Here is a 27079-nt window from a genome sequence, read left to right as displayed (position 1 = left end):
CCAATTCTGTTGGCTTCCATCCAATCTATTTAAAGAATTCTTCGAAACTCAAATTAGATGATTGTGGAAGATATTGTTAGAAGCATTGTATTACAAACATCGAGTAGAAGATCAAGTGATTTAATATCATGTCGCTCACCAATTACACGCTTTTCTTTTTGCGGATATTTTGGTACAGTATGTGGTACATATTGTATACAACCTAAATTAGCTTCAGAGTGTTCAAAGTTTTAAGGGCGATAGTCAAGAGAAGATATAAACCTGTCGGACGGAAACCAGATCCTTTTTGGAAAAGTTAGCGACTCATGTCAGGTCCGGGAAAATGCGAACGGAACGTAACCATTAAAGACGGGTACGAAAGAGCAAGCCGAAATAGAAGGCACTGTAAAAGGGAAGCTTGAAATTACTACGAACGAAATCTTTATGTGAGGCATATATTCCATACATTCTTATACGAAACGGTAAAAAAATACAAGTTTGTTGTACATATATTGTAAATGATACTAATTTTAAGTAAATCATATAACTTTAATATTGTCATTGACAGATAATTTCTGACACTAAAAGGGGTGAATGATATGGGAGGACAAGTATTCCTACTATGTTACTACATATTTGAATCCATGGAGAACCGTTTATTATCATAGCTTTTTAACAGAACTGCATACTTCTTTTCAGTAATCCAATTTCTTTGTATGTGAAATAGGAAGCATTTCGATTTTGACTATAAAATAACTTTACAGATAGTGTAGAATAAAGGGCTTTCGACACGGAATATTCCTGTGGCTAAGTAAACTCTCACAGTAATATTGTCATTCGATTGTAGGTTCTTTTTTAGTTTATCGAATAGAATGAGTCACGCGCATAAAACTTGATAGTCAATATAGACGCGCTTTTAAGATTCTTCTCACTATTGTCAAAATCACATTAGTCCATGTTATTTACATTATTTAAAAGTAATCATTTTCCATTATCTTGGTAGACAGTTACAGTATCTTCTTAATATCGATATGCGATAATGGAAAATGATAACTTTTAAATAACGTAAATAACATGTACTAATGTGATTTTGACTATAGTGAAAAGAATCTTAAAATCGCGTTTGTATTGACTATCAAGTTTTATACGCGTGACTCATTCTATTCGATAAACTAAAAAAGTTTCATATTTGCAATTATTTTGTGATACTGTAATAGAAATCGGTATCCTGTGAGAAAAATCGTATTTAACGATATGAAATGAATAATAAATAACGGTCTTAGGAGTCCAGTATAAATATACTGGAGAGCTAAATCTTTAAAAGGAACATGTCGCTTAAACAAATTAGTTAAAAATGATATTTATTTGGGGAATATGAATATCATAAATAAACTCTCCGTCGGTGCCGACGTGTGCCGAACCTCCTCGTAGTGAGGCCTGGGCAATCGGTATTATCATCGGTAAAATACTGTAAACTGAAGATAATATCGAGCTAATGGCTGCGAACTTCGAATCTATTTCATAAAACCACGTTCTATATTACATCGAACTAGGATTATTTTAGAAATCGATATGAGATTCAAAGTGTAAAAATGTCTAGTACTTTGAATGCTTTAGAAAATTATTCGAGATAAAGATGTATGGAACTACTGAAAATTACTTTAGAATCCTTTTCCTTATTCTGTAAATTCTTTGATTGGAATATGAATGCTGCTGGAAGTATGAACATTTTTACAGGACAATGATATAAATGGAACTTTAAAACTTTTTTAAGTGTTACAGAGATATTTTGTTATATGTTCCATAATGTCAATAATATTGATTTCCCCGCAACATCCATAATTATTACAAATGTCAATATATCGTAATATCTTTTATGCGATGTTCGTGATGTTATAAAAATCTGTGTTTCGATTACGTGTTTGACACGTATTACTCACTTATATGTAATAATATAGAATAAAAATATGTTGTCACTGTTAAACTATTGTAATAACAATGGAATAATAAAATAATTTATGCAAATGTATATAATAATACATATACATTTTCATAAAAACAATATTAAACGCAATAACTTTTTTGTCCGCGAAAAAAAATCAATAGGTCCGTCGGGACTCGAACCCAAAACTCCTTTCTACATAATACGTCTACTTTACAGCGAACTTGTAATTTGTGTAATTATCGAGGCAGAAGTTAGATTCTACGAAATCGAATGTCTTTCTCGTGCATCGCGTATACATACACGGTTCCCGTTGTTTGTGCGAGCGCACGGAAACAGTTCACGGCCCACGGAGTTTACCCCTTAAATAAAATATTTACAACTGTCTAAAATTTTTACGATGTTCGACAGCACGAACATTTTCTGGTATAAAATATTTTACACTCGTATGTACACGTCAAAAATTCATAATAACCGCAGTAACGTTCATTTCACGTTAAACGCTACAACGAAAATCCAAAGTACGAGAAACCAAGCGGAAAAATGCTATTCCAATGGAAACACGGCCGGGTAAATCGATAGTACTGGAACAGCAAAGCGGACTCAATCAATTATCGTTCGCCGGAGAATGTTTATGCCCGGCTGAAGAACGAAAGCCGGTAACGACGTAATATTAGGGCAGGGGCGCACGATACACGGAAAAAATATGCACTTCGCTAGCAAACTAATATTTGGGAGTCACAAATTTTCACGTTGCAGTAATTGCACGGTTTTTCCAGCTAACAGCTTGAATCGACCATGAATCAGCGCAGTCGACCGATATAAGCAAAACGGAACTACGAAACCGGTCGTAAAATACTAACGGCTTTAACGGGGTCAGCCACTCAAGTGAATTCGAAAAACAATCAATTTTTAGTCGTACTCGATTGAAAAAATACTCTATCTTCCTCTGGGAAGTTAATTGGAGAGGAAAAAGTAAAAGAGATTTTCTTAACGATGAAAACAGGCTTTACGTTCCTATTATTTGCATTTGAGTCCTTCAGTGAAATGGAATTTCACGGAATATAAGATAGTCTGAGAATAATAAAATGCGAATAATATTTAGGCTAGAATGAACTGAATACATGTCGTTACTCCAGTTTTTAATTGGTCTATCTCCACTAGTTTCTAAACTGAGAAAACTGAGTTTAAATTTTACGAAGTTTAATATTATAGAAGTAAGAAAGTAGTGAAAGAACCAATCACACTACGATATTATCAAGTGAATAGCTATTTATTATAGTATTTAACAAAATTTTATGTTATTCTCAACATAAAATTTTAATTGTTGTTAGTATTTGGAGATATGTATAATCATTAAGAAAGAAGAGCATTCAAAGTTTAGGAGTTAGGACTTAAAAGAATATTTGTTGTTTTCTGGTTGAATTTTCTTTACATTAGGGTAAATTTATATCATGAAGCATGTAGATTGATGCACTAAATTATTTTGAAAAGTGGAGTTAGAACAATTAAGAACTGAGGCGACCGATATCTATAAGATTTATTGAAAGTTAAAATCGTCTGCTAGTAGGATTAAGAATTCAATACGAATTTACGAATTCTTTCAGTACAATGTAACACATTCAGGAAGTTTTATTTCCTTAACACCTGTTATTATCCAACTTAACGTGGAACGTAACTTAAAGTGGAATTAATGTTTCTATTTCACCTTCATTAAACTTTCAACTTTGATACCTATAGCAGCTATGGATCAAATATTAAAATAAAAAATCAAGGTATTTAATTGCTTTTAATGATCAGTTGGAGAATTAAATAATGTAAATCCGAAAGATGCTGGAAAGCAACATTTTAAATACAAAAGTATCTTAACGATGTTACATTAAAAACCTTATGGTACGACACATTCGTTACTACAAAGAGGTGGGGAAGGTGACCTTGATAACATATGTCAAGGTCAGGGTTATCGAGTGTGGGTGCTTTTAGGAAGTTTACCCCAAACAATATTTCAAGTAGAACTTACTTTATTTCAAGGGGGATATCTTTTGATAGGCACAAATCTTATCTAAGCGGACGTGACTACGAGATTTCAAAGTGACATTTATTTTTTTAAACAGACGTTTTCATTTAGGGTAGTTGCGTAGCCCATTCCACGACGAATTCATTGATTATAATATATCGGTCAAGATCATTCAAGGTTATTTAACCGGAGTATTTGTCGATTCGGTCGTAAACACATATGTAGTATAATACTGACGCAAGTTTTCAACAGTAATAGATGACCTTGAATGACCTTCAAAGACAAACATATTATAGATCCATGAATTCCTCACCAAATGGGCAACACGTCCAAAAACATATCATTCAAAGTCACTTTGAAATTTCGGAGGTACGTCCACCTGGTGATCATAATATGTCCCCTCTCGAAACAAAGTATGTTCTTCTTGAAATATTTTTTGGAATAGCGAATAGTTCGGGAGATAATTTCGTGTAAATGTTCAAATGAGACACCGTGTATATTAAGTTCGTATAGTTTTCCGCTGGAAAAATTGGTTACTGAAAGAGACTCTACGGTGAACGTGTTAAATTCTGAAAACTTATTCTGTGCAACAGACGTCGACGAAATATGGCCGGCGTGAAAGCCGATTATGTCTCCGACGATATTTCGTCTCTCCACCCCCTTGTCTTGTTGTCGTATCAAGAACTTACGTAATAGCATTATACGAGTTGAAGACTGTTCATTATGTGCGTCCGGTTCGAAAATTATATTCGTTACGGTTTACTATTAAATTCGATATTGATTTGAGTAGTTTTGCAAATCTACATTAAAAATTCTATTAACAGTTTTCAATATTTTTATGTATGTTATGTTATTCCAACACAGTCTTTATTTTATGTTTATTATGATATTCCTTCAGAATCTTTATTTCATTTATTGATCTCATTACTTTTATATACATACATATATCATCATGTAAAAAACAGTATAAAATTTAATAACCCGAACCTCCCTCCCCCTCCCCCCGCCCCATAAGGGAAGTATGGGCCAAATCACTAGATTTAGAGCTATTATATTTTTAAAGATTCCTTTGGAATAATAAAATAAAATCATGATGGAACATCGATCGTACGACGTTACTAATTATAATTTTTCAGATTTAACTCGTGTACCCTTTCATTTTAATAACTACTGCAAATTCATTGAAAAATGACCCAAATCTACCCACTCTCCCCTACATTGATTACAAGTTACAAAGTATCTGACTTGAACCATTCATTTTTATAAATGGTATTCTATTTGAATGAAATGAACCTTAGATGTTAATTGATATTCATGAGTAGACGCGTTGGTCTTGGCACTGTAACTAGTTGCAACAGGAGCGTCTCGAACGGCGATTCCGTCAACTTGAATTCAAGGTTCCGAAAGGTAGGAAGAGGTCAACGACGAAATGAAATTAAGGAAGCTCAATACTGAATTAGGACAGAGTTTGAGGATTTATCAATCTACACGGTGCAGCTGGAAGTCTCTGTGCACCTCTTGTTTCCCAAGTCGACCTCCCCATCACCATTCCCGGCTCTAAGTCTTCGCGCAGAGAGGAACTTTATGTGGGTTAAGTAGAATCATGGTCCGTGCCACGCTCAAAGGATTTAGGGGTCAGGTGTATCCAGCACTACACGATTTAAAAAAGAAAATTCCCGTGGAAGTACGTTTTCCCGTCACTTCAAGTGCCTATTGTGGTAGGGTTAATAACGACTGATGGTTAAAGCGCCAGGTTAAATTCGTACGCTTTTTTATCACCGTTCCTGAGCCATTAAGAAAAAATAACGCGTTTCTCACAGTATACTACATTCCTCTCGTCTGGAACTGGTGCAGAGGCTACGTTGCCGTAGTTGGAAGCCGGTTTAAATTGATAGTCTTTCATTCCTCTTCAAATGAGTTTTAACGACGTAGGGCAGATGATTAGGAAACTTTGAGTATTCATGAAAACTTCAGTTTCTGTAGATTGTTTCTAGAAATCAGAAATTATGGAGAAATACTGTAAAATGAAATTTTGAAATTAATTTCTGTATCAAATATTGAAATATTGTTTAAACCGGCGCACAGTGGCCCAGAATATAAAATTTAGAAAATATTGAAACTTAGAATTTCATGTTAAGTAGACGTAGATAACTGGAAAAATTTGTATCGATTTTGGGGGTTCTTTTCGGTGACGTCATCATTCATTAACGATGTTCTTATCATCTTCGATAAAAATATAAATTTCTAGGGAATTTTTTTTTATTTTTGACTGATGTTGATGACACGATGACACGAAAGGAGGTCTGAGGAGAACAATAATAAAGGGGACGAATCTTCTATGGTTAATAATAAATTCATGTGAATGTTTTGGAAAATACAAGAAATTTGTTTTTGACCATTTGTGCTTCTAAATTCTTATTTTGGACCACTACGCGTCATTGAGGTTCTTATTTTATAATGTTTTGTATACATATAGCATACAACAATGAGTGTCAATGACAATATATTCAGATAAACTGTCTACTGTACCAATTGCATAATAATTGTTTGTGACCAATTATTTTTTTAAGAGTGCAATGTAAGTGTAATTGTCAATTTTTGTCATTAAAAAATGTATCGAATCATCTGATTCTTTTGGAATAGGTTTTTTAATGACACAGAAATTTCTACTATTGAAAATAAGTTGGAAGAAAAGTGACATTAAATGTTATTATAATTCTGATTATACCATCAATTTACCAAACATTTATGATTCTTAAGCCAGCAGGTTTTATGGTGCTATCCACTGAAGCAACTTTGGAAATCGAGAGAATTCATGATAACATGTTTAAAGGGACCATAGCAGAGCCCTCAGTATTAGCACGTGACAGATTTATGCCCGTAATATCGAAAGCATTAGACGTTTGACATATTGGCGATCGTAAAGTTTGAAGAAGCGTAAGATTTACCTTTGATTCATGGCTGATAAGATTGTTAGACGTCAGTCCCTTTGCGTAAACCCGAAAATCCCATGAAATAATAATGATATACATGCAATCAATACTTTGAACATCGTAAAATATGACAGTTTCACAAAAGATTGCTAAAAAAATTTAGTTTTTGTAATGTCTGAAGGAATACATAAATTTAAGTAATGAAACGTAACACAGGAATAAATAATATACAAATTCAGTCGGTTATCTTAATATGTTAGCATCAAACAATTACTTTAATTAATGATTGCAATAATTAAAAAATCTCTATGATAGCAGAAAAATTAATGTAACAGCTGAAATTTATATTTTGTATCTGTATTAAATGAAAGTGACGTATAAGTGAATTGACGTTTAATAGATCTTAAGCATTATGGAGAACGTAAAAAGACAGTTTTATTACAAAAAATTACAACTGACGCTTCCAATATTTATTAGGTGTATCAATGAGTAATACACTATTATTTGCTAAATTTAATACCCATCATAAAGATATCAAAAAGATACTCCAAATTAATAAATTATTATTCACCGAAATTTTATATCACCATTACTGAATGAAAGACAAGAGCAAGAAAATTTGAACGTGAATAATATTATTATTTACAAAAGATAACATGTTACTCATGGGTGCACTCACATGATGCAATAAAAACTTTACAAATCCCACTTACATACAGAGAATTATTACGGACTTCCCTAAGGATATAATGTGTAATGCCATAAAAATAATTACAATTGTCTTCTTTTTGAGTAATTATACCTCACAACATACCTGCAAAATTTATTTCACCTCTTAATTACAACACTTCGTTAGCTATTTTAATTCGTTGCACCAAATCTCTTTCAACGGACAGAAAAACATAATACCATTCCGGTAACGAATACCATCTCGGTCCTCGAATTAGTATTTGACCAGTTTCACTTACCGGGGTGGGGGAAGCCTAGCTGGCCGATTTCGTACACCGAACGAATATATGGCGTACATTATCGCTGTTCTACGAGGATTCTGGTTAGACAGCGTGAGAAACGGCTGGTAAAGACGATGGGAACGAATCTGTCCGGGGGTGAAACGAAGGGGGTGTGAGAGATACCGAAGAATACCGGGGCCAGGTTCTACCTACGCTGGATTTCTCCCCAGCGATTGTTCGCCAGCTGCCAGAGTCAGCTTTAGGGTGGCTTTACATCAAAGTTCCATGGCTCCGACGATGACGTCTTATGTCGACGACCAGGGCGGTGACGTCGCCAAGTCGAGTTGTCGACATTATTACCGGTTGACAAACATTTGGACAACTCTGATTAGTTTAGTCATTTCTTTGAGTTTACGGCCCCTTCCTGTTGCTCCGTTTAGTACTTACTGCTCGACATTAACGTGCACCAATTTTGTCCCCGTTACGTCGAAAGTGAAAGGCCACTTCGATAATATGTTTGGGTGTGACATATTGAGCTTTCGCGGTCGGTGTATTCTCTGCAAGATTGTCTTACTGTTTACTGGCTGCTCCCTTTGCGAGCTGGACCTAGCAATATTCTGGTAGGCGAGTGAAAACGTTTTCTTTTATTGTTATTGAATTTATACTATTACAATGTGTTTGCGAATGTTGCTTGCTCTCAGCGGCCGCGTTGCAACTTGGGCAGCAACTACTGGGCGGTCACTCTTACGTCGCTTTTCCGCTTTACTCGACTCTTGCGACTACGTGCTCGTGTACTGTACACCCACGAGCAAACTCGGCTTCCGCTAGGGGAAAAAGTGACGTAAGAGAAGAGCGTTCTACCAGTTAGTAAATTTATTTCAGGTACTAAAATAAATGTTACATCGAATGTTAATTTGATATAAATTTTAGTAATTCCAAATACCAAGTGGTACAAGCACTACTTTTTCCCCTAGTGGAAGCCGAGTTTGCTCGCAGTTTTCTATTCTCAAAACTCGTGTATTACACAGACAATAATTATACATTCATGAAAGATTAGTGCAACGAATTTTCTCAAATTCAATCTCATTATTCTCAACAAAATGCTGTACGATTAATATAATTATGCAGCGGCCACTTGTTGAGACCCAACGTGATTACACTTTACATACATACATAAAGGCGTCCATCGTGTATTAATACAGTCACGTGGACATTTTCTTGATGATACATCTCACATTATAATACTAATATATTTACGATCAACGATCGTCTCAATCAATTCAAAATAATTATGTTCATATTCTCAAGTGCATTTTATCAAATAAATCGACTATATATTTTATTCATTGTGTGTTCCATAATTTAATTCACCTCGTGTTAACATCCACCCGGCATTTCACATATACAATATCTCATCAGTAATTAGTTTTATTGAAATCTCAAACATAATGTATTAATGAATTTACACTTTACCACCGATTGGGATAGACAATAGTTTCGCCAAACAGATCACAGAAATTTTTTATCAGATTTTTAACGTTTATTCCCCCATTTTTTATTTTATTTTAAACAATAAATCATTCAATCAGGGCAATTTTTGTTCTGAACAACTTGCGGTAAATATTTATAATAAGGGAGCCGATTTTGCTAATTTTTCAATATGTTGTGAAAGTTATCACCATGATTAGTGCTGTTAAGGTTTCAGTTGGGGGTTGCCATTTGTAAAAAAAGTTATTATCAAAAAAAGTTACTTTTCTTCCTGAACTGTCTCTAACCAACTTCGATCAGTATAATGCTTCAGAGTTGGTTAGAGACAGTTCAAGGAAACAAAGTCAAAAAGTTAGAGATTGTTCAAGAAAAAGGTGAAATGAAACTTTCTGAAGGTCACTTAGGAGGGTTACCTTGACAACGTATGTCAAGGTCAAAGTCATCGGTTATTTTACTTATCAATACTAGAAAAGTACAATACTAAATTTGTTTACAAACGGTCACCCCAAATTAAAACCTTGACAATACTACTCAGGGTGATGACCTTGACGATATATTAAAAAATCATCGAAATCCGAGGTAGGTCCCTTGTTGTAAATGTTTACCCAACTGACTGTGTTAAATGGTCATCGATACATAATACACTAACGTAATTATTCATTGTCTCAACACAATCATGACAATAATAAAATCTGCAGAAAATCCATCAAACCTTTTCCACTGATCCGATATATGTATAGTAGATATATAGAGCACTTCTTCATGTCTAGAAATTTCCTTTTATACGTATAGATCGATCAAAATATAGTTTTAATCAGATATTCGTATTACTATGATTTTTTACACCGTTCTTTGTTAACCAAATATATGTTAAACATGACTTTGCATAGTCGACGGTAACCATATAGTGAGGTAATAAACTCAGATGGGTCATAAATAGCAGCTTCTTTTTGGTATCGGTCCAGATGGGATCGTCGGATCTAAAACAGTTTTCAGCTTTACCAAAATTTTCAGAACTAATGTTAGAGAAACGCTATACAATTTAGAAGGAATATACTTTGCAAAGCCCCAGGCCAGACCTAGATTGGGTATCACTTATTGACTGACATGATATCCTTTGTTTACTGGGGCACCCCAAACTTCTGATTATGGCCAGCTAACAATGAGCCTTCTACCTCACTATAACCTTACCATTGACTGTACTCAACATTAGATTCAGTTATCGTTTCATGTAGTATTTCTAGATAAAGTTGGACCGAAGAAAATGACAAAATATAATATATTGCAGAATATATTACTAAGTTATTCCATGAGTAATGTGTTATTTTGTACATATACGTACTAAGTGAAAGTAAACAACTTTTTGTTAGTAATTTATTTATCAGATGTATTGACGACTGCTGTGCCAATTCTGCAATAATTACTCGATAATTTTGTTGAGTAATGATCCGTAGAATGTCTTCTTGTAGATCTACAGATTCCCGATATGAGGTTTATATTTGAAACTATGATCCCCTGCATTTTTTGTTCCATCTTGTTCCTTGAATTGCACAAAATATTTCTTCAAATATCAAGGACATACATACTTTACTACTCCAATTGAGTTATTCCGCAGTTCACAATATTTTCTTGCGATATTATCAGTTAATGTATAATACGGAACAAAAGCTATGAAAGAATAGTTTGTTATTTTTTACAGAATATTACTGCATCCCTATTAGGTTCTTCTCAATGCTTATAAATGCTCCTGTCAATTTTAAGTTACCTATACATTTTTATATAGGTATATACATTGTATTGAAAAAAATTTCCTTATTACATTTTTGCGATATAGTTCAAATAATAACGAGTATAAAAATGCAACTTATTATTTTTAGGATATTCTATGGAATATGATTTTTCTTCGCGAGGAAGACCCACGCGTCCACAACGAAAAATTCTTTTGTGAATAAAATTCAACGAGTATATCAAGCAAATAAAATTATTATCGTACTCCGCGGGACATTAATTAGAAATTCAGAAATATAGAAAAATAAACTGGTTCAACGCATGGGGAAACACTAACAAAATAAAGATAAGTTTATCGAACACCATAAACCTTGATATCTGTAGAGCACGCAGCATTATATGAATACTTCCATGTATGTATATGTATAAAAAGCCAACGATGAAAGCAGTAAACGCTATCTCGTAAAAATAACAGTGATATTAATAATTGATTGGGAGTCACGTTACAACAAAACACAATATTATATTGCCCACTGTGATACAACCATATATAAAGTCTCCATTTTTTAAAAACAATAATGTACTACATTCCAATAATGAGAGGTTCAAAATACTTCAAGCGTAAATCTGTCACGGCGAGCGAGTGACTTTATGGCTCTTTACTTTAATCTCGTTTGGATCCCATTAAGGTTTAAACAAACGACCGAACGGAAAAATATGAATCCTGTGAAGTTTATCGTGCACGCAAATCTTCGTTGCGTGTTCTCCGTCCACCTGAATCCATCGTCCTCCCGGTCGAAACTGGAGGAAGGGGTAAGTTGACGTACCATCGAACTACAACGAATACAATGCTCGAGCCCCCGGAGAACTTTTAAATAGAAAAGTTTCGTCCGGGCACTTCGCGATCTTGCTACTCGTTATCGTACCTCGTTAACTCGTAAACGTTAATAACCGACAGCCGTCGTAATTCACAATTAGCGTAATAAAAGAAAAACTGACGCAACCGTCGGTTTTCATACGGGAAGGGGTTAGGAGTGGGAGTCGAGGCAGCGGACTTTTAAAATTCATCAGATACTCCGCGAAAGTGGTACGTATGAAATTTTCATAGACATCAGGCAACGGTCTCATAATTAAATTGCCAAGGAGAGAACGACCGCGTTGTTTCGAATGGGGCGAAATCATGTCGATACTCCTATTTCATACTATACTATTGGATTGTTCGGAAAGTAATTTCGTTTTGTGCATGAATATGAAAGACTATTTTTTGTATAGAAAGAAATAGTTTTATTCAGTTATATATCAACTTTTTTGTTCCAACACCTTTTGCCACTTTTCAGGTAATTAAGTGATTCCTCGCCTGTAGAACTTCTTGTCCTTATTGGCAAAAAATTGAATTAAGTAGTTTCTTACACCTTTTGATAGGCACCTTCTGATTCAAGAATCAATAATTTCGCAAATAACGAAATAAAGAAATTATTTATCTGGCTGGAACGCGAAGAAGATCTCTATATCTATATCGGATCGTGAGAATAAGCCTTCTGCTCGGGCGCACCTCCGTGCGTAATATTACAATAGTAAATGTTTGCGATGAAAGATTATTATCTAGAACGATGACTACCTTCAAATAAATTGATGAATTAAGTAGCGAAACACCATGAATATGAAGTAATAAATATAATAAAAATAATTAAGATATGTAACTATGTTATTTAGAAATAGTTATTTTTCATATTTTCATACAATTTTTGTCCTACTTCAAGAACCTAGTAAATTCTTCGCAGAAACTACTATTAATGTAAAATTCAATGCGTGCAAAGAAAAAAATTCTTCAATCAACCCATTGGTCAACAGATATTGAAAGAATATTAAAAATGTATCAATCAAGTTGATAATATAGCGATATAAACTTCACGAATTATTGTTTGTACCATTTTGTGCATTTTGTATCTCGAGATTTTCGAAGTTGGGAATTTTGAGATTGTTATGTCAACACTGTTTTCACTTATAAATTGAATTCACTTGGATATGTTACGCTCTTTGTCAAAGATTCAACGCGAAAATTCTCACGTTGGTAAGCGTGAACAGGCAGATGAAAATTTGTAAAGCTCACTCACGTTTTCGTTTTGAAGTGCAATGACCGCGCCTTCGTTTATTGGACCGGAAAATTCGACTCGAAGTCAGAAGAAATTTCATAAACCTTGCGCTGGCATGTTGTTCCGCATGCCATGGCGCGTTTTGTTATGCGCGCCTTTTGACACGACGCCGGCGAGTTTTTCAAGTTATAAATCGACGGTCCTCGACTACAGTTCATTTCGCGAAGCTTTCTTCACCGCATCAGAATAGGTAGAGCCACACTTTATGAGCTCATGTCTTTGATCCTCCATGCTAAATCTTCCTTCTTCCCCCACGGCGGGCTTTAAAAGCTTGCTGAACTCAATTTCTGCACGAGATATATGACGGATAATACAAGTGAACTTCCTATCTCGACATACCATAACAGAATAGAGCAAATTTTCTATCGAATAACTAATAAAATGTATTCGTGAATAAGGAATAATGATTTTTTCCTTAAGTCGAATAATAATTTTATTCGACCAAGGAGTAAATACTATTAATTGACTCCAAATATTTAGAAAAATATGGCGGTTATGTTTAAAGTATACGTAGTGGTTTAAGTACTCACCTCAAGTCTCCTTTTTGTAGAGAGATTTCCTCGAAAACTAATCGAATCCTCTCCTTCAATCTGCAAAACAGTAATTCAAACTATGTTATTTTCAACGACGATAATACATAAATGATGTAATAAAAACAGTTTGGTTTCTGAAGAAACTGTAAAGACACTCTTTTTTATCATTAACATTGTTCGTTAATATTTGTAAGCGTAAAATTACTATTGAATATTTAAGCTATGTCTTGTAAACTCATAACATGATTCTGTAGAGTTTTTATTTTATACTCCAAAACATTTACATTACAATCACATTTAAACATTTTGGAGCAATTCTGACATACCGTTTTAAAGAAATGATTGTCATGTAGGCCTTAGAAATGATTCAGTTTAGTTCTGGAGTTGATTCTGTTCGAGTAGGAAAGGGTTGTACGATCTGTTTCTACAAAAGTATGACTCTTTCTTTTTATGTTTAGAAAAACTGATAGTATTTACGCAGAAACCTAATATAATATTAGGTTGTAATATAAATATTACTTTAACATTACAATAATACAATATTAGGTATTCTGTATTCTTGTTTCTTTATTTTCATCCAATAAATTTTGTCATTAACATTAAGTTGTATCACATGACATTGCTGATATTCGAATAGTTAATAATCAACCGCGATTAGTGAATTAAATATAATCAAAAGTTCTACGTCTCTATCCCTTTTGATTACAGATGTCTTATTGTAATTACTTAACTGTTCTAAGTAAACGAACAATATGGTACCGAAGGAACAGGTTCGAATATTTTTTCAATATGAATTTTAAATTAGGTCATGGCAAAGTTAGCTGAATTAAATTATGAAGTCTTGCGTTAGTCACGACATCGACCAAATGTTTCCCCAACGAAATATCCCTTTGTGTATTATCAGGAGCTCCCCTTAAGAAACTAAACATTCCCTAACCGAGAATCGATACTTGAAGAACTTGAAGAATTCATGCAATCCGATAAGACCAATTTTTATGGAAATGGAATGTAACATTTAATATCTCGCTTGAGAAAAGCTGAATTCTGCTAAAAAAATACAGAAACGGTAATTTCATATGGTACTACTTAATTGAGGGAATACATGCCTTCTATCAGTAATATTTTAGTGTCTACGGTGAAAGTTATTTATGGTTCAACTGAATGTTTGTACAAACTTGCTTCTAGCAATATTTGCTAGAAACGGAACTTCTTTAAACGTGTCAACAGCCTCGTTGATAAATGGTGTAACGAGTATCAGAGTGCAATTTGCGGCGTTAATGTAGTGACAGGTATGAATACGCGGCGAACGGATTCTGCACGCGAGCATACGCGCATCCGTCAGGTTTACAGTTATGCGCGGTGCGTTGCAACCCCGATGTAACTGTTAGGCATACTGAAGTGCAAACGCTACTTTGATACAATTACTGCAATTAAGCGGAAGCCTACAGAAATCATATCTGCATACTGGCTCGACGCCACGATTCAATTTACTGCGTACGAACGACGGTACGGGATTGTGGAAGTCGTCATTATTTCTCTTGATTACAAATCGCGTATTAGATGCTAGAGGTCGTGTGAGGACAGACAATATTGATAAACGAATAAAGTAATAAAATAAGTAGATTTGATATTTATGCAAAATGACTGTCTATAAAGTAATTCATGAAGACAAGAGCAAATGTAGGAAGTGCTATCTTCTCCAAAATATTTTATTAGGTGCAGAATAGAATAGAAAACTCGTGGCATCTGATGAATGTTTTGTCTTTTATTGTATTTCACAGAGTCTTGTACGGTATAAATACATACGTCAAACTGGTTGTATAAAAATAAGTTATATGTCGGTTTTAAGAGTAGCCAATTAACTCATGTGAAATCTTGATCAATGTGGAACACAATCGACGTCTACCCCTAGCCAAAAGTGTGTAATTGAACAAACTAAATATGTAATGTGAATCTTACTTACGCGTTGAATCAGAAAAGTGTACACATTAATAGCGAAAGGTCGTCTTTATTTAAAATATTAATATAAAAACATTTAATATCTCATATAGATATTTGTCTAATATGGACATCTTTATTTAAGACAGAAATATCGTTTTTCATATATGAAATATAGAACAGCAAAATTAAACGGGGATCGGACGAAGTGTTCAATCATCTTTAGAGATTAGGGAAAGCGTCCGAAAATTTTTAGTTATTTGTTTGTTCAGTAAATAAATTTTGTTTAACAATTTATGGTATTCTTAACATACCTTTTGTATAATTCTAATATTGAAAAGAACTTTCGATTATACTATGTTTGGTAAATGTATGAAAGTATAACTTTTCGATTCCATTTCTTTGACATACATGTAACAATACTTTCTATTTCAATAGGTATGTAAATAATTCCTGAAATTATCACTGTCAGCCACGTTTGATCGAACACTTTCTGTCAAGGTGTAGAACTATTACACAACATTCCACGTTAGTATTCAACAGTACTCAATAAATTCAGATAAAACTCCAACATATAAGGAACATAATTAATTTGATTGTTATGATATAATTATTGCTCAGCTCTTAAAATCTGTTATACAGTTATGAAATTCTATAAATCCTCTATATTTAACAGCCAGGTACAGGAAACAGTAATACTACAAAATATACCTGAATTTTTCGAAAACTCAACTATTGGATCTAAACAATTAATTTCTTTATTATGGTATAATGTTTTTTATAATGTATTATAAACAGTAATATTTGATAAATAATTAGCTCTCTTTATATTATCGTTGAATTATTACTTTTTTAACAAAAAATGTGCTTCAAACTTCTGAAATGGCATAAATCGTCTACATTCTAACAGTCAACAGAGAACAGTGATGCAAGAAAATGTGACTGAATGTTTGAAATATTTACTAAATAATTAGCTCTGAGAATAATCTGAAGGCTACAATATTGTGAGGTATAAGTATATCCTTTTCATCTTTTGCCAAACACAAGCCGGACGGGATCATCCATCAGCGTTTTTACAAAGTAGTCGCGCAGTTTCAGAGATCCGGCCTTAAGAATAGCAGAACTTCCGGCATTCGCGTGCCAACAACTCGCCCCCACTTTTTCACCCTGTTCGGCCCTTTTATGCGGTTATACCGAAAATGCTCGGCAGAACCGGCATAAACTTTCGACAATCAGCGTAACAAGGAGCGGAGATGAGAAACAAGCAAAGTTATGTCGGTCAGGAAACCGGAAAATTTCAGGTGACAAGAGAGAGCTGCCGGTCCACCGTAACGAAATTATGTCAACGAGGTACCGGCTATTTAGAACGGATTTCGTATCAAACGAGCTTTAACCTTTTGGGTACGATCGTCGAGCTTAGTCGATCTTTATGTACGCTGTAATGAAAAGGTGAATTCGAACCAGGTAAGTTGATTAAAAATGTGATAATCGTCCACGACGATATAAGTAAACGTTAAACGTAATAATGACTTGCCTCGAACATGTATTACAATATAGGGCAATAAAGATTAAATAAATATTTATCCATTATTCAGGTAATCGGAAATTACGTAATTGATATCGTAGAATATATCAAATGAAATTTTTGTTATGGAAGGTTTATTAGTTTCTGCAATTTCAATATGCCATTTACCATTTCAATATGTATTCTATTGCTTATAAGTATTTTTCCATTAACAATAATTTCAGTTTATTAAAAATTGTATTAAGTATTGTATAAATTTCGTGATCATTTATCGAATTTTCAACAATTATTCTCACTCTTCAAACAATTTATTCTTACTTATGAAAAACTTGAAACAGTTGCTTAATATTAATTTGGCGGACAACATTCGCGACTGTACACGTACCACAACGGTCGACTCTGGGATTTACAATGCCAGGCGGATTCAAAAGAGAATCCGCGAGGATGGACGCGACAGAATGTATATAAAAATGATATTAAAATTACACTATGGCGATCAGCTAGCTTCACAAGTAACTTGCACCAGCAACCGCTCGTTTTTTCTATTAATATTTAAGAAAACCTTTTTTTTTAAATTTAAAAATATTTAGTAACTCTGAAATACCTGAAAAATACCATTTTGCACTAGCATGACGCCAGTGTCGCGTCATCGGTCGTCATAGTGTCAACACGATGCAATTAACCCTTGTGTAGACAACCAAAATATTCACGGTTATTGAGTAATCGGACTACTTCTATTCTAACAGATTAGAGAAACATAGATAATTTTACTTTCACACTTTTCCAAAACTGTTAGTTTTCCCTTCCAATAATATATTGTGTTTTAGACACGACCATAAAAAATTGTGAAAGGAAATTTAGAAATAGGTTAATGTGTGGTTAATGCGTATAAAAATGTGAATTTTAAATTTTCTTTCCATCCAGACTATCTCGTTCCGAGAAGCTGGATGATAAACTACCCCGCATCTTACCGGTGTAATTAAATATTTCAGCGTTCGGTCAGTTCCAATTCGCGGTCGTGCAACGTTGTGCTAAGATCTTTATCGAAGAACGCGAAGACGAAGATACTGGAGCTCGGGTGTTAATTAACCGGCAACCGGATTACGGATTGGAGCCGTTAAACACGCAGGGACGTTAGATATACGACGGCGACTCGAGATTGGCCCCGAGATGCATTATATATGGATTATGTCGGGATCAGTTTCCGAGCTTAATAGTAGGTCAGGCTGCTTACCTTGCCCGGAAGAGGTACAAGCACCGGATGTTCTTTGGGTAAGAGGACGGGTACCGCGGCGAGTAGAATCGTCCGTACTGTGGCGACGACTGCGAACTGACAAACTCGAGGTCACACATCGTGCTCGGAATCAGCACACCGTCCGTCTCGAACAGTCCTGAAACAGAAACGGGTGATAAATGGTCAGGTGGGAATGGATTTCTCGCGCTTCGTTTACCACCTGCCCGTACCTATTCGGTTAACTTTTCAGGAAACTTTGAATACTTTAGGGACAGACTAAATCGTGAAAAATTATACCCATTGTGGGGATGATAGAATGTCAGGAAATGCTGTGACTACTGAGGGATAGGTCGTCGGAAAGAGAAACGTGGTGGTTTGCATGGTGTACAGGTGAAACAGTGGGGTACAGTGTTGTGAGCTTGATTTGTAGTATTGTTAGTAATAAAGGAGAGTCATTTCGACACAAATTTTTGTTTAACGTCCATACATGGCTTCGGTGGTATTTGATAGATCGTTACTTAGTAAAGAAAAAAGTATATTGCTACAAACCTGTGAAACTTGGGGGTTTCTAGATATTGACATTTCTATCTGCCCGAATGTAAATGTTTATTGTTTTTTAATGCTTCAACTTATTGATCTCAAACTTTTTTTAGTATTATTGCTTTAATATGGCCTTTCTGGGTGACAATGATTTTTAATTCTCAACAGCTTGTAGTGTGGGTGAATTTTTAACAACTTTTAGAAAGCAATGTTTAGCGTATTTCACGTAAAATACTTCGACTTAGGGGTCGTTAGCTAGCTATTTTATAATGTTTTAGTACAGGGGTATGGTAAACATCAGTTTTGCAACATTTTATTAAAATATATTATAATAAGATATACAGACAGTTTTTTACGTATATCTTGGAAACTAAGGCCCACCAACATTTTCGTGAAAGGAAAAAGTTTATTTCAAATAAAATTTGCCCAGGTCTAATGACGACTATAGAAATAAATTATGCTTAGAATTATTGTAATAACTCATAATGCACGTGTCTGATTCTAATACGACTAATGCTTTCAGTTGTTGTATAGTTATATCGCTTTGAAAAGGTGCAATTAAATTAAGTTACAGCAACTTACTAAATGTTAAATGATTTATTTATCAACCTGTGTTTTTCATAAACAGTTCTATTGCTCTAAAATCCATTCCTTTTGCAATATATTACACAAAATAATTAATGATACTAAGCAATAATGTACCTAACTTATTTTAATATGTTATGAAGTGTAAATTTTATTGCAAATGCACACTGTGAGGCTGTACTGGAATTCCTATAGTCATGCATTGAGCTTAACTTTGTAATATGATGACATTCATCTCAACTACACAAATCAATTGAAAGAATATCTTTTTTAGGAATTTAATTTTGGAAGCTTAAGCAACTTATAACAAACAACTTCTTGCGATCTAATTCGTTTTAGATTAAGCTTATTAGTATTTCATATGTAATAATCGTGAAGTTAACAAAGAACAAGTTTACAGAAATTGTTTGCTTTATTCTTTAATATAATATCTAATTGGGAATGCACATTAATCTTAATATTAACACCAACATTCTGTTTCTTTCCTTTTCATCAACAAAAATAAAAGCACCTTTCCCTCGACATATTAATAATCCAACATAAAACAAACAACTCAGAAATAATTTTGAATTCAAGGACATAATTAAATATATTCTCGTGTATATATGGAATAGTTTGAAATGATTTCAATTTAACTGCACACGTTCGATACCCACTTGTTTCTCCATGTACGAACAGTTCCGGCATTTCACGTGATTCGTCGAAATGAATGTAGGTAGCATCGCTAGGAAGTTCGAGAGATATTCGCAACACTTTGCATTTACAGACACAGTAGAAATTTCAGCATCCCCGAGACCTATGTCGAATAGTTAAAACTCGTCACAACCGGAACATGGTGCGCCATGTCTTTTCCATTTCCCGCGGAACCCGTATCACGGATATCCGGAACATTCTATCGTTCCGTATAAGTTCCTGAAATTTAGCGTTTCCGTAACCAATATCGGGTAGTTTGCTGCCTCCGAAAGACGGAAACTTTAACTACCTGATCGTGTATTTATTAATAGCCCGTTGAATTTAATTAAAACCTGTTACAGCATCGACTCGAGAAGTTTGAACATCATAACTTCTATGAAGTAACCACTATCCGTGTATCAACTGTCATGTAACAACCTATTCATATGCAAATTACAAATACAGTACACATTTTTACAGTAAAAATATTTTTCATTGTATTATACTTTGACGAAACTGTCATCATTGAATCAGTGATGATAATAATTGGATACTGTTTAGCTTACACAGATATATAGATTGATACACGTACCATTGATATAATACTAATCATTATTCCAAGTATGAAATCACATGGGAACATTAGTTGATGTGACACTAACCTCCTGCAAAAATGAAACCATTAGAACCATGAAACCTGTAAAAATGAGGAATCTACGATTTTTTGTATTGTAATTACTGCAATTATAATGAATTGCCGTATAAGTGAATTCAATGTATATTAAGTGATGGTCTTAAAATTATTTAGTCTAACTAATTCACAGAAATAATTTAAAAGAACAGAAATCATTATAATATAGAATTTATTACTGTTTTGAGATTTACGAGATGAAGTAATAAGCTGAATACTTAGTGTAGGATTTAAGTAATTAAACACTTAAAGTAATTAAGTAACAATATTCAGCATTTTCATAATGGTCATTATGATTCGTTTCTAACGAGTTAACCTATATTTACTGCTGCATTTCACGTATTAAAGGCTTTAATAACATTATTAAACTAGTTCAAATGCTGTCAGTATCTCGTGGCTGTTGCCCGCATAAAAACTGCACGATAATTCAGTTTATTGTCATTTGCAATAAAACTGACAATAATTCAGACACGATCCAAAAATGTTGCACTATACATATGTATGTATAAAGCTGCGTGCATAAAAAGAACTTACTTCTTGATTAACTGGCCGGAACATCCCGGTCTGGTTTCGAAGCTGATGTTGCAGCGAAACTATTCCGTATGATTGAACATATTTCAACGAAATTTACCTATTTAGCTCATTTATATACAATGAAATGAAACGAAACGTATCGGAGTTATTGTCGGGAAATATTTTTAAATTGCGTAAATCGTGATTGCACGCGCGCACCAGACGGAATTATTTCCCCCGGAACAGATTCTGTGTAATTTAAAATTAAAACCAGGCATCGGGAAACTGGAAAATACCAACGAGTGCGGAAAAGCAGGGGTTGATATTTCCAGCATTCCAATTTGGTTGCAAATAGACTTGGAAAAATATTGGCCTGTTCTCCGTTCGATTAATTTGTCAAATTGTTTCCGATTTTTATAATCCTGCGAGTTGCCGGACTCAATGAGACGTGTAGCATTTATTGTGAAGTAACTATAATACAGATTCTTCTTTTTTTTTTTAAATAAAAAGGAAAAGGAAATTCTTTTTACAAAATCATAGGTGAAGTGAATCCATTTAAATAATAGACGCTATTACTAGTCTGCAAATATTTATTTATAACTTTTCAGTGGGGATCACTCCAATTTGAACGCTCAGTAGACAACACTTGATCTGTGATGACTACACTGTGGATTTAATGCATTTATAACGTATCCAATAGTCTGAAATTTAGTATATTCACAAGGTTAATCAATGCCAATACAGTTTTTATTTTATGTGGGATCTAACAAATTTCTGTTTGTTTTCAGTTTCTTTAAATACGTCCTTAAAAATCGGTATTTACATAAATAGCCACAATCTGGTCATGACGATCGTCGTTGAAAAATTTTGTTTACATGATCCGTAGAGAACAGAATTATTAATTTGTTATACCATGCACAATTATGTTTCTACTTTGATCACATAACGTCTGTAGTAAATATCTCTCGAATTTTTTATTTTACTCTGTTTAAATAATCTTTATAAGTCACGACTGTTATAAATAAATAAACGCCACAATCTAATTATGGTGGATATAATAGTTTTGACTTATTCCTGGTGACAATATCCTCGGTAATTACGTAATCGTGTGGCAATAAGGAACGGGGTACAAGGTGCTTGCGGGCGTGTTGGATGCAATATGACAGACCGTAACTACTTATCTTGACAAATGGCGATTATCTGCTTTAGGGACGCCTGAGTGACGTAATCAGGCTGCAACATAATGACACGTCAACACCTAAATGTGTGGAGGACTCTAATTACCGGATTTGCGTACCCGTATATGCTAATCTGATCTAATAATTCAACAATAGGTCACTTTTAACGATGCACTTATATGCGTTGTAATGACGAATTGGTAGCAATTAACGGAATACAAGCATTTTGAGAAATATGATCGATATTATAGGATTAGGTTTAATAATAAGGGCAACTTTACTGTACGTTAAGGATGGCATTCGAATCAGATTTTTCATACATATGTTTAAAAACTATACACACATATACGTAAGTTTATTCTCCTAAATATTTATTATTCCTAATATAAAAAATATTCCTGATATAATCAAAGAGGAGGTAATTCTGTTATGTGTGCAAATAATCAATAGCTTTTTGAAAATGTTAAGGTTACCATTGTCTTTGCTATAATTACAAGATACCCATTTTTAAATTATTGTTCCAGTATAATAAAATAGACTTTATAGAATTGCAGTAACAGTTCAGAATAATTCGACATAAGTATGTTTTTGGAAAATAATTTAATCAATGGAAAACAGGTGAATTGTAACAAGTAGAAATAGCGAGTAATAGGCAGACATACTAACAAGTCGTATTTAAACACACATTATACCTACACCCAAAAATTTTCTAAATTCCTTTTTTTTCCCTTAAACGATACATACTAGAAAAATGTAATTTTACCATTCCGATCTCTATTTATATGTACAATCATCCCTTCTTCGATCGAATTACTAATACAAAGCACACTGTACAAAAACTAGTGAAGTATCCTTACCGTATTGTTTACCTTTAGATTACAACACAAACAGTGGATTACTTATGGGTACACCTAAAATAATGGGTATTCAGAGTGCGCCATAGAACGTTAAAACCAATGTCACGCCCGAGTCTAATTGAATGAGCACCTCAATCCAAAGTTCTTATTCGTCGGAAAGCGTCAGATTCTTGATTTCGCTTGTTAGAAAGTCTCTTTACTGGGTGAAACTCTGATGTCTTCGTGTGAAAGATAACGTCCCCGTCGAAAAGAAATCGAATATCTTTGACTTTTATTGTGGACTTTCTCACAAAGTCAGGGAACGCGGAATATATCTGGAGTCGGTCTGTGGACGGCATCGGTACGGTATCGGAGGAAAGATTTCCAGTCCAAAGAACAACCGGGGTAAATTTAATTTTCAGATCTTCGCGGGGGCCAGTTCGGTTTCAGCAACAGTGATTTCTACCCTTTACTCCACCCCCCTACCCTGGCTGGTTATGAAGCAGTTTCGTACCGCTTCCGGCAATGCAATTTCCGTCAGCTCACTGTGGATTCTTTTTCTGAGGAACGCTGAAGATAAATGCGGAATCGTTTCACAGCAGGTAAATTATTTCTCATTTCCTTTTCGTTCAACTTGCTTGCCCTGTGTATAATTAACTGTTGCTGAACGAGATAATGAGTGCTAATCTGGTTTCTATAAAAGTTCTTCTACTGGCAAAGCTTTTGATGATGTATTAAGTATATCAACGAATGGTCAGTGAATGTTTATAGTCATCTCGAAATAATTGAAATATTGTTTGTCCAATTTTAACAATATTCGTTTAGTGGTCCTATCATGTTGGAAATGTAGTGAAATACCTATTGGTACAATTAATAACAGTACAAACATTTTGCACACATCCAGGAGAAACCGTTGTTATTAAACAGTTTGTTATTATATGACTCCTAACGCACACGTATAAAAGGTGAAATTAATATAAAAGATAGAATACGCTTTACCTACAATAATAAAGAACTACTTAAATTATAAGATTTATTCAATCTCATAATTCAATTCTCTCTAAATTATTTCACAAACATTTAATTTCATTCCCATTCCTCATTGCTTTCTGAAATCACAACAGAGACAATAAACAAATAAAGAATTATGAAGTGCAGAAAATACTGAAGGATAATTACCGTTTTAAAAAACTGTTTACAATATAACGAATTGCTTTAACTAAATTCTACAATTATTAGTTTCAAGGTTTATCCCTTGTCAGACACGTATTCGATGTTCTGGATAAGGAAATGGTCGATGATCCGACGTTTTCGACTGGCCTGAAAGCGCGGTTCCCCGCGATTACGTGGATCGTAGAATGTGCTAACCTCGGCTCGCCTGGAGAACTTTCGAAAGAGCCAGGAGCATTGTTTGGTAGGGGGCGGATGGGGTGAATTGGAACGACGAGTTTCGCGGAAGTTGAAACGTTCGTTCGCGCGACGTTACTCACGGGGAACATTTAAATGTCCCTTTTCCTATTCTCGTTAAGGCGAACAAAGCGTTTAAGACGGCGAAAAAAGGGCACTCCTCGCGGATCTTCTGTAAACGAGATACCGCATTGAGCGCCTTGTCCGGAAAGGACTCGCCATGAATCTTTTACGATTTCGCATTGCGGTCGCAACGTTCAACGGAAATGCATCCTTCGGTTGTATCTCTGATTGTGCATACAGGCACAAATGATTGTGAGTTAATAATACAGAGAGTTGAATACCACGCTTTTAATACGATAGATTGAGTGGTCTTGATTTGAACGGAATTGATAATTTATCATTCATAGTACACGTAGTGAAATACCACTCACGATGGATTGTGAGATTTTCGTTTGAACAAAATTAATAGCATAAATTGATATTTCGTTCTGTGTATTATAAATTGCAAAATTTCTTTATGCTAATACGTTAATAGTAATTTATAAAATGTATAATACACCGAGTGTAATACCACGCTTTTAATGCAATAGGTTAAGATTCAAATTTTGATCGGAATCGAATTGATAATTTATAATTGGCAGGCTTAGGGGAGAAATGGTAGAAGTAAGAAAATCTTCAATTTGCGAAAACTGTGGGTAATGTTAAACTTTAATAGAAAATTTTGTGTGCTTTCAAACATCAACACGCGTTAATGTGGATAACTATCATGAAAAGACACTTGTACCAATTTTATTCTAGATAAATGCGGACCTTATTTACCGTTCCCTGTACTTTCTTCGCTTTTGAAAAAAAGGGCACCCGTATCATTTTTCCATTGATCTCCTCAATTTATTTTAGTAATTTAGCCGAATTGTGCATGGTATTTCGGAACTCTTAGTACAAACTTAAACTGGTTAATACATTTCGTTAAAAGGAATAAAAACATGGGTGAGTAAATCTGTAACTTTTCAGATATTTAATTTGTTAAACGTGTAAGTTAACGAGTCTTAATTGGTTTTGCACTGAAGTCTGTTGATTCCAACGATTCCATCGATTACAAATGTTCTGTTCAAGGTAGTTTATTATGCAATATTAAAATTTTATTTTGCAACATTAGAGTTTTATTATGCAATAACCTAATAAATCTGTTAAATTATATTCAGACGATGGCAAAAGAATCTTCAAATTTAAATATTATTCTAAATTAATCGAATAGCCACAGATATGTGGAATGTGTTTTCCTGTCTTCAAAACTTCTATCATCGGACAATCTGAGCAATTCCAACAGGTCCGTCGGAGTTTGACACGCGTTACTGTCAACACCAGGAATTGCAGAAGAACCTCGACATGCTCCAGAACTGGGTCAAATTTGCAAAAGAAATATTTCAAGCTATATTTTAAATAACAGATACCATACGGTTAAAAAAAAATATTATTTTAAATACGAAACGCAATTTCAGCAAATAAAACATTCTTACTTTCATAATCGGCAATGCAAAATGAAATATTTTGGGCATGAATTTTAAATATATACTTCAAATATTTCTTCAACGCATTAAGTCCCAAGCAGTAAAATAAGAATTTTACACATATACATATAATTATTTATTACTCATAAAATTGTGTAAGAAAAAATGTTCATTCAATTAAAACTTTAATTGCAGCATGAAAAGCAGAATTCAATAATACATTCACTGAAAAAAATGATGGCTTAAATGTTGCGTTAACCGTTAACGCAACAGTGAGTCCTAATAGGTTGAAGGAATGGTATTACTTTTGCTATTTCAAGTAAATTTTGTTTTACATTTTGTGGGTACCATAATTTTGAATAATACTAGTGTAAAGTGTACAGTCCTAACTACAACTTTGTATCCATACTTTCTTATTTTCATTCAAATATAATAATGAAAACATATTTTTCTGAAGCAATCTACAACTTGCTTAATATTGGACCACCTCTAGTTGCTTGAACTTAACTGGTGCATTCTAGGATACAATCTATATCATGTTAGCGAATAGTTTGAAGCATACTAAACAACTATTTTTCTATCAAACTTTTCCTCTTATTCAGATTCAAAATGACTACAACACAAAAGTATGGAAACTGTGAAACCTACCAAAAAAAACGTACTATTGTACTACGTACACCGTAAGATACATTTTTCTTTCTGTTTCTACTTTTTTCAGTGTCGTGA

General features: G+C 34.0%; 1 protein-coding gene across 1 annotated transcript in view; it reads right to left on the bottom strand.

Annotated features, from left to right (window-relative positions):
• LOC107190522 (cubilin-like) overlaps nt 1-27079 on the bottom strand; it is a 242546-nt gene that overhangs the window by 9699 nt on the left and 205768 nt on the right. Inside the window, exons 4-5 of the mRNA XM_015579331.1 lie at nt 18421-18577; nt 13721-13780 (exon numbers count right to left, since the gene is read on the bottom strand). Coding sequence (XP_015434817.1) covers nt 13721-13780; nt 18421-18577 — 217 coding nt within the window. The remainder of the gene's footprint in view (nt 1-13720; nt 13781-18420; nt 18578-27079) is intronic.

Source organism: Dufourea novaeangliae, unplaced genomic scaffold (genome assembly GCF_001272555.1).
Source record: "Dufourea novaeangliae isolate 0120121106 unplaced genomic scaffold, ASM127255v1 scaffold187, whole genome shotgun sequence".
In the NCBI taxonomy this organism is placed as follows: Eukaryota; Metazoa; Arthropoda; class Insecta; order Hymenoptera; family Halictidae; genus Dufourea; species Dufourea novaeangliae.
Note: the sequence above shows the minus strand (reverse complement) of the source record. Positions and strands in the feature narration are given on the sequence as shown.